General features: G+C 38.5%; 1 protein-coding gene across 1 annotated transcript; it reads right to left on the reverse strand.

Annotated features, from left to right (window-relative positions):
• Positions 1-7245: 7245 nt before the first annotated feature.
• Positions 7246-8163, reverse strand: LOC125392939 (olfactory receptor 5AC1-like). The gene has a single exon (XM_048422921.3). It carries the CDS (start codon positions 8161-8163, stop codon positions 7246-7248), a length of 918 nt encoding a protein of 305 aa, XP_048278878.3.
• Positions 8164-10015: the final 1852 nt, after the last annotated feature.

Below are 10015 nucleotides of genomic sequence, written 5' to 3' on the forward strand. Positions count from 1 at the left end.
ACCATCTGGCCCTGGGCTTTTTTTGTAGGGAGGTTTTTGATAACAGCTTCTAATTCTTCACAACTAACAGTTCTATTTAGATTGTTCACCTGGTCTTGATTTAACTTTGGTAAATGGTATTTATCTAAAAACCAATCCATTTCTTTTACATTTTCCAACTTTGTGGCATATAAACTTTCGTAGTAAGATCTAATGATTCTCTGAATTTCCTCTGTGTCTGTTGTTATGTCCCCCTTTTCATTTCTGATCTTATTAATTTCCATGTTCTCTCTCTGCCGTTTGATTAGTTTGGCTAGGGGTTTGTCAATCTTGTTGATTTTCTCCAAGAATCAACTTTTTGTTTCGTTGATTCTTTGGATTGTTTTCTGTTTCTATTTTGTTGATTTCAGCCCTCAGTTTGATTATTTCCAGTCTTTTACTCCTCCTGGGTGAGTCTGCTTCTTTTATTTCTAGAGCTTTCAGGTGTGCTGTTAAGTCTTCAATGTGTGGTTTCTCCATTTTCTTTAATTGGGCACTTAGTGCTATGTACTTTCCTCTTAGCACTGCCTTCATTGTTTCCCATAGGTTTGAGTATGTTGTGTCTTTATTTTCATTAATTTCAAGGAAGACTTTAAGTTCTTATTTTATTTCTTTCTTGACCCAGGGATGATTCAGTAGTTGACTGTTCAACTTCCACGCGTTTGTAGGCTTTCTGGTGTTGAATTGTTATTGAATTCTACGTTTATTCTGTGGTGATCCGACAAGACACAGGTGGTTACTAATATTTTTTTTGTATCTGTGGAAGTTTGCTTTGTTACTGAGTATGTGGTCAATTTTCGAGAAGGTTCCATGAGCTGCAGAGAAGAAGGTATATTCTTTCCTATTTGGGTGGAATGTTCTATAGATATCTGTTAAGTCCATTTGATTCATTACCTCTAGTAATTCTCTTATTTCTCTGTTGAGTTTCTTTCTGATTGACCTGTCCATTGGTGAGAGAGGTGTGTTGAAGTTTCCTACTATTAGTGTGTTTCGTTTGATGACTACCTTGAGTTCTAAAAGTTTTTCTTTTACATAAGTGGGTGCTTTTATATTAAGGGCTTATATATTCAGGATTGAGACTTCCTCTAGATGAATTGTTCCTGCTATGAGTATGAAATGTCCATCTCTATCTCTTCTGATAGATTTTAGTTTGAATTCAATTTTGTTAGATATTAGAATGACCACACCCGCTTGTTTCTTAGTTCCGTTTGCTTGGAAAACCTGATCCCAACCTTTTACTCTGAGTAGATGTCTATCTTTGTGGTTGAGGTATGTTTCTTGTAAACAGCAGAATGTTGGATCCTGTTTTTGTATTCATTCTCTTAGTCTGTGCCTTTTTATAGGTGAGTTGAGTCTATTAATATTAAGTGATATTAATGACCAGTGGTTTTTGATTCCGGTTATTATTTTTTGTGTGTGTATGTAGTAGAGTATGTGCGTTTCTCTTCTTTGAGTTGTGGTTGTGAAGGTTCGCTTGATGCCTGGGTTATTGTAGGCAGTGTTGGCAATGTTGGATTCCTTGGGTTGTGATTTTCCTTCTATTACTTTCTGTAAGGCTGGATTTGTGGCTACGAATTATTTAAATTTATTTTTATCCTGGAATATTTTGTTTTCTCCATTGATAGTGAACGATAGCTTGGCTGGGTATAGTTGTCTGGGTTTGTATCCATGTTCTCTTAGTTTCTGCAGTACCTCTATCCAGGACTTTCTGGCTTTCATGGTTTCCATAGAGAAGTCCGGTGTGAGCCTGATTGGTTTACCTTTAGAAGTTACTTGACCTTTTCCCTTTGCAGCTCTTAATATTCTTTCTTTAATCTGTATGTTTTGTGTTTTGAATATTATATGGCGAGGGGATTTTTGTTTTGATCCAGTCTATTCGGTGTTTGTATGCTTCTTGAACCTTCATAGGAATATCGTTCTTTAGGTTCGGAAAATTTTCTTCTATAATTTTGTTGAATATATTTTCTGGGCTTTTGATCCGCAATTCTTCTCCTTCTTCAATCCCTGTTATTCTTAGATTTGGTTTTTTTATTGTGTCCCAGATTTCTTGAATGTTTTGTGAAGAGAATTTGTAGGATTTGCTATTTTCTTTGATCAGAGCGTTTATTTTCTCTATGGTATCTTCAGAATCTGAGATTCGTTCTTCTATCTCTTGTATTCTATTGGTTATGCTTGATTCTGTAGTCTCCGTTCATTTATCTAGGTTTTCCATATCCAGTCGGTTCTCAGTTTGTGTTTTCTTCATTGCCTGCATTTCAGTTTTCAATTCTTGAACTGTTTCCTTTACCTATTTGATTGTTTTTTCCTTGCTTTACCAGGGTATATTCACGAATTTACTCATTTCTTCAATCTTTTTGTTATACTTATCATCCATTTCTTTACTCATTTCTTCAAACTTTTTGTTATACTTCTCATCCAATTCTTTAAGGGAGTTATTCATATCCTGTTTAAGGGACTCTATTGCTTTCATAATGGCACTTTTTTCCACTTCTTCTGGATTAAGGTATTCAAGTCCTTCTATTGTTGAGTCGTTGGGATCTGGTGTTTTCATGTTGTTTTTCAGATTTTTGGAGGAGGTCTTACCTTGGCGTCTGCCCATCTCTTCCTTCAAATGCTCTCTATTTGATCTTCTGTTACCGGGCCAGGTTCCCTTTTTCGTCAGGGACTTCACTGACAGAAGGCCTATCTTTCCTCAGGCAGGCTATTGAAGCACAGGCACTCCCTCCTTCCGGGTTGCGACTACAGCCCAGGCCCAGTGTGCATGGCAGCTGAGCTGGGGAAATTTTATGGCCCCAGGGGGAAGGGAGAAATATAGGAAGGTGTACCTGGATGGAAGCTGGGATGGCAGGCGAGAGAACTGTAGCCACCACTGGAGGGTGACCTGGGGGTCTAGGGGGTCGGGGAAAGTCTGACCTCTTCCTCACTGGGCTCCTGCCGTGGGCCAGAAGCAACTCACCTCTCCGATCAAATAGGTACTGTTTAAATTTGGTTTTGTCATGGAATATCTTGCTTTCTCTATCCAAGGTAGTTGAAAGCTTTGCTGGGTATCCCAGTTTTTATTGGTGTCTGTGGTCTCTTAGTGTCTGCAGAATGTCCTTTAGGATCTTCTGGGTTTCAGAGTTTCCATTGAGAAGTCCAGTGTAATTTTGATGGGTCTACTTTATATATTACTTGACCTTTTCTCTTTGTAGCTTTAATGTTCTTTCTTTATTCTGTATGCTTAATGTTTTGATTATTATATAGCAATGGAATGTTGTTTGTCCAGTCAATTTGGTAATCTTTAATCGTCTTTGTTTTTAATAGGCATTGTTCTTCTTTAGGTTGGCAAAATTATTGTCTATGATTTTATTGAATATATTTCCTGTGCCTTTGATCTGTACTTCTCTTCTTTTCTCTCTATTATTCTTAGGTTTGCACTTTTCATGGTACTCCAGATTGCATGCATATTTTGTGTCAAGGATTTATTTGTTTAATAATTTCTTTGAGTGCTGAATTTATTTTCTCTATTATGTTTTCCACACCTGAGATTCTCTTTTCCATCACTTGTATTGTGTTGTTTGTGTTTGCATCTTTAGGTCCTAATTGCTTACCAAGATTTTCCATAAGAATTCCCTACATTTGCCTTTTTTTCAGTTTTCATGACTTGAACTGTTTTATTCACCTGTTTAATTATTTTTCTTGGCTTTTTTTGCTTTCTTTAAGGTTTTTCTTCCAATTTCTGTTTATCTTTTTCTCTACTTCTTTAAGGAAAAATTTCAGTTCCTCTTTAATGGCATCTATCAACTCCTTACAGTTATTTTTAAGGTTATTTTCTTTTGATTCATCTGCAGTATGATGTTTCAGGTCTTGCTGATTTAGAAGCACTAGTTTCTGGAGGGGTCATATTGCTTTTTATGTTGCTGAATGTGCTCGTTCACTTCTATTTGCCTGCCTCTCCCTCCAGTTTCTTTAAAGACTTTACCCATTTTTTAGAGCATTGACTCTATTTTATGACTCTCTATACTTTTTTTCTTCTCCCTTCCAAGCCTATGTACATTCATTCAACACTATGACACATTTATAGGTTCCTTTTTAACTGGATTTTTCTTTATTGCATATCTGTAATTACTTTCTGATCAGAAGTGCTTTTCTGATTCTACGGCATGCACTGGCTTTGTGGGAGCCTAGTCTGTTTCGATGCTCACCTTCCTAGACCTGGATGGAGGGAAAGGACCTCCCCTCCCACAGGGCATGGAACCCTGACTGCTCTTTGGGCTGGAAGGAAAGGGGGAGGCGGTGGGTGACTGAAATGGGAGTAGGGAAGAAAGTGGAACTTTTTTTTAAATTTATAAACTGATTGGCACATTAACTCAGGCTTCTTGTTAACTCTTGCAACTTATATTAACCCATTGTTATTATTTATGTTAGCCATATGGCTCAGTACCTTTTTCAGCAAGGCAGGTCACATCCTGCTTCTTCAGTGATCTGGGTAAGAATCTGGGAAGAATGGGCTTTAGCATTCTCCTGTTCTCATCACCCAGACTCTACTTTCTGTCTGGTTGACCCGCCTATACTTCCTGCCTGGCCAGTCAGCGTTTATTTAAAATATGATGGACAGAATACAGACAATTCTCCTGCACCACTTCCTTCCCTTTATTTTATTTATTTATTTATAAAAATTTCTACTTCTTTCCCTCCTCCCAATACCCTTCCACTCGCCCCACTGTCCCTCCCTCTCCAGTCCTAAGAACAGTCAGGGTTTCCTGATCTGTGGGAAGTCCAAGGTCCTCCTTGCTCCCTCCAAGTCCTGGAAGGTGAGCATCCAAACAGACTAGGCTCCCACAAGGCCAGTCCATGCAGTATAATAAAAACTCAGTGCCATTGTCCTTGGCTTCTCAGTCAGCCCTTATTGTCAGCAACATTCAGAGAGTCCAGTTTGATCACATGCTCCATCAGTCCCAGTCTAGCTGGCTTTGGTGAGATCTCACCATTGTCTCAGTGGGTGGACTCAGCTCTCACTGTCCTGACTCCCTTGTTCATGTTCTCCCTCCTTCTGCTCCTCATTAGACCTTAGGAGCTCAGTCCAGTGCTACAATGTGGGTCTCTGTCTCTATCTCCATCCATTGCCGGATGAAGGTTCTATGGTGATATGCAAGATATTCATCATTGTGGCTATAGGATAAGACCAGTTCAGGCACCCTCTCCTCTGCTGCCCACGGAATTAGTTGGGAAAATCCCCTTGGACACTTGGGCACCCCTCTAGAGCCAAGACTCTAGCCAACCCTAAAATGGTTCCTTGGTTAGGATAACTTCTTTCCTGCTTCCATATCCACCCTTCTTGCATCTCAATTATCCCATTCCCCCAAGCTCTTCCCAATCCTCCCCTTCTCCTTTCTCTCTCCCCATCTTCCCTTCCCCCCAAACCACCCCATCCCCCCTGCTCCCAACTTTTGCCTGACGATCTTGTCAACTTCCAATATCCCAGAGGATAAATATATGTTTTTCTTTGGGTTCACCTTCTTATTTAGCTTCTCTAGGATCACGAGCTATAGGCTCAATGTCCTTTGTTTATGGCTAGAATCTGCTTATGAGTGAGTACATAACATATTCTTCTTTTTGGGTCTGGGTTATCTCACTCAGTAAAATGTTTTCTATTTCCATCCATTTGCATGCAAAGTTCAAGATATCATTGCTTTTACCACTGAGTAGAACTCTAAAGTATATATGTGCCACACTTTCCTTATTCTTTCTTCTATTGAGGGGCACCTAGGTTGTTTCCAGGTTCTGGCTATTACAAATAGTGCTGCTATGAACATTGTTGAACAAATGCTTTTTGTAGTATGGTTGGGTATCTCTTGGGTATATTCCCAAGAGTGGAATTGCTGGATCCTGAGGTAGGTTGACTCCCAGTTTCCTGAGAAGCCACCACATTGATTTCCAAAGTGATTGCACAAGTTTGCATTTCCACCAACAATGGATGAGTATTCATTCCCCTTACTGCACAACCTCTCCAGCATAGGCTATCATTGGTGTTTTTGATTTTAGCCATTCTGACAGGTGTAAAATGGTATATCAAAGTTGAGGAGCAGAAGGAGGGAGAACATGAGTAAGGAAGTCAGGACCGCGAGGGCTGAGTCTACCCACTGAGACAATGAGTCTGATCTCATGAGAGCCCACCAAGGCCAGATAGACTGGGACTGATAGAGCATGTGATCAAACTGAACTCTCTGAATGTTGCTGACAATGAGGGCTGACTGAGAAGCCAAGGACAGTGGCACTGAGTTTTGATCATACTGTATGGACTGGCCTTGTGGGAGCCTAGTCTGTTTGGATGCTCACCTTCCTGGACCTGGAGGGAGCGGGGAGGTCCTTGGACTTCCCACAGGGCAGGAAATCCTGACTGCTCTTAGGACTGGAGAGGGAGGGGGAGAGGGATTGTGGGGAGTGGGAAGTTATTGGGAGAACGGGGGGAGGTGGAAATTTTTAATAAATAAATAAATAATTGTTAAAAAAGAAGAGTGGGCAGAAGTAATGTAAAAGCCAGAGGAAGAAGAGGGGTTCTGTGAAAAGTACATTCTATAGCATTCTCTGGTACTCTAAGGCACTTGGGCTACTCATCAGAGACAGAGCTTCTAACTTGAATCCAGCCTTTACCCCCTGTTTTGGATCAAGAATGCATGTTTCTTGACAACATCCTGACAGCTGTATGTTCATAATTGACTTTTAAATACAGCAGGTGTGAAAAAACACACGATTAGGGAAGGGTTTCCTTTGACAGTAAGAAGATAATCAGCAGGTGTGTGGGAAGAGGGTGAGAGGGGACAGTGGGTGTTAGTTATGATCATTTGCATTGTATTTATGTATAAAAGAAAAAAATCAGTAAATGAAAAATAGAAGCTGAATACATACACATGGAGTTTTTGTTTCAATAATATAAAGCACATGTATTAGAATAAGAAGAATGTATTAGTCTTATGAAGAAAATAATTTGCAGATAATTCATGTTCTCCTTTGAGTTTGATTCAAAAACAAGTATTTCTTCTCTATTATTCCTTAAAGACGTCACTATTTTAACAGCAGCAACAACAATAATAAGAACAGGCATTTTCGTTGTTTAATTGCTCTACCTAACAATATGTAAAAAAAAACTTTACACTATTTGCAACATACAGTGCCAAATATTATGATGAACTTAAAAAGAGAGAATCTGGTGATAGAAAACACTTTAAGGTTTTCAGAAAATAGTGATTATTTTGTGAGTTTTATCAGTGCATCTAAAACTTCTTTGTTTCTTAGACTGTAAATAAAGGGGTTCAGTAGAGGAATGATAACGGTGTAGAATAATGAATACAGTTTACCTTGATAATTTTCTGTGTCACATACAGATATCACATATATTACAAAGATGGTGCCATAGAACAAAGAAACAGACACCAGATGGGCACTGCAGGTGGAGAAGGCTTTGCTTCTTCCCTTCTTAGATTTTGTTTTCAGGATGGCAAAAAGCACATGAATATAAGAAACTATTATTCCCATAAAAGTACTCACTTCTACAAAAACAGCAAAAATGAAAAGGACCAAGGTATTAATGAATGGGTCAGTGCAAGAAATTGTATAGAGTGGTATGACATCACAGAAGAAATGATCTATTATATTGGAACTGCAAAAAGTTAACCTAAATAACAATGCTACATGAATTGAGGCAAGTAGAAGTCCAATTAGATAAGACACACCCATGAACTGAACACAGAGTCTTTTGGACATCACAACTGCATAGTGTAGAGGGTTGCATATGGCTACATAGCGGTCATAGGCCATCGCTACCAGTAGGAAACATTCTGCAGACGCGCTTGAACAAAAAAAATAAAATTGGGAAAAGCACTCACCCAATGATATCATGTCATTCTTATTTAAAAATTTCATAAGCATCTTTGGAGTCACAGAGGTTGAAGAACAGGCATCAGCAAAGGCTAAACTTCCAAGGAAAATGTACATGGGAGTGTGAAGATGGGGATCCTTCAAGATAAGAAAGATTAAGCCAATGTTGCCCACCATGGTGACGACATAGATGGAAAAGAACACAAGGAACAGAGGGACTTGTAGCTCTGGACGATCTGTTATTCCTCTGAGAAAAAAATCAGCTGTCTGGGTCCAGTTTTCTTCCATCACACCTTCTCAGACTGCTCACTGCAATGAGAGAGGAGAGCTTTTTCAACGTAAGTAAGATCCAGTAGAATAGGATCATATTGAGACTACTTTTGTGTGCTTCAGGCACTCCACAGTCAGTGGATAGGAATGTGTCTTGTTTCTGCTTTTTAATCATACCAGAAACAAAATATTTTCTGAACAATTTTAATGTACAATCTTTTAGACCTACTTATCAGAAAGATAATGATCCCATTCACACTAATTTACCTTCTCATGCATATCTTAATCAGTTATAAAGTGTGTGACTTTGTGTGTGTGTGAGATAAAGTTGGTATGGAGACATTAGGAGACCACTTCCTAGGTAGAACCCCAGTAGCACAGACAATAAGAGAATCAATGAATAAATGGGACCTCCTGAAACTGAGAAGATTCTGTAAAGCAAAGGACACTGTTAGTAAGACAAAAAGGCTACCTTCTGACTGGGAGAAGATATTCACCAACCCCTCATCAGATAAAGGCCTGATCTCCAAAATATACAAAGAATTCAAGAAACTAGACCCTAAAGCTCTAATTAACCCAATTAAAATATGGGGTGCTGATCTGAACAGAGAATTCTCAACAGAAGAATTTTGAATGGCCAAAAGACACATAAGATCATCCTCAACCTCCTTAGCGATCAGGGAAATGCAAATCAAAACAACTATGAGATACCATTTTACACCGGTCAGATTAGCTAAAGTCAAAAACACCAATGATAGCCTATGCTGGAGAGGATGTGGAGAGAGGGGAACTCTCATCCATTGTTGGTGGGAACGCAAACTTGTGCAGTCACTGTGGAAATCAGTGTGGCGGTTTCTCACGAAACTGGGAGTCAACCTCCCTCAAGACCCAGCAATTCCACTCTTGGGAATATACCCAAGAGATGCCCTATCATACCACAAAAACATTTGTTCAACTATGTTCATAGCAGCACTATTTGTAGTAGCCAGAACCTGGAAACAACCTAGGTGCCCCTCAATAGAAGAATGGTTAAAGAAGGTGTGGAACATATATACATTAGAGTTTTACTTAGCGGTAAAAATCAATCACATCTTGAATTTTGCATGCAAATGGATGGAAATAGAAAACGCTTTACTGAGTGAGGTAAGCCAGACCCAAAAAGAGGAATAAGGTATGTATTCACTCATAAGTGGATTCTAGCCATAATTAAAGGTCTTTGAGCCCATTATTCGTGATCCTAGAATGAAAAATATATAATTCTTTTTATACTAAAATGTCATATGTGAGTGTTTATTTGATTTGTTTTTTGAGAACGGGGTTATCTATGTAGCCCAGGCTATCCTGGTGCTAATATGCAGGCTAGGCTAGCCTCAAACTCAGCTCTACTTGCCTCTGTCTCCAGAGTGTTGGGATTAAAGGCACATGCAATTGTTTAAGGCTTTTAATAAAATATCTTAAATAGACACTAGCTCAATTTAAAAAGTCTTTTACAGTTTCCTACAAAATATTATATTTTCTTATTAATAAATAATTATTATACAAAGTTATAGTTTATATAATGTCATTTTTACTATTTTGTATTATGTGTTTTGAGAATACAAGTAAGAACATCTCACATTTTCTCCCTCTCCTAATTTTTCCTCTTCCTGATGATATCCTTTCTACTTTCATTTTATATATACACATTCATCTTTAAAATATTTTATGTTAAAGGTATGTAAACATTTGTTTGGAATTACTTATGTGCATAATCCTTTTATATTTACATACTAAAAGTCAAGTAATAAAATAGTCGTTTGCAATCTTATTTCTGGTTTTTCTGCTCCTCATACCATCATAGCTTTCTAGTAGACCTTTTTATTTCCTTGTA

The sequence above is a fragment of the Myodes glareolus genome, chromosome 2 (genome assembly GCF_982192425.1).
Source record: "Myodes glareolus chromosome 2, mMyoGla1.1, whole genome shotgun sequence".
In the NCBI taxonomy this organism is placed as follows: Eukaryota; Metazoa; Chordata; class Mammalia; order Rodentia; family Cricetidae; genus Myodes; species Myodes glareolus.

Coding starts and splice junctions, on each gene's coding strand:
- LOC125392939 (XM_048422921.3), bottom strand. CDS start 8,163: ATGGAAGAAAACTGGACCCAGACAGCTGATTTTTTTCTCAGAGGAATA.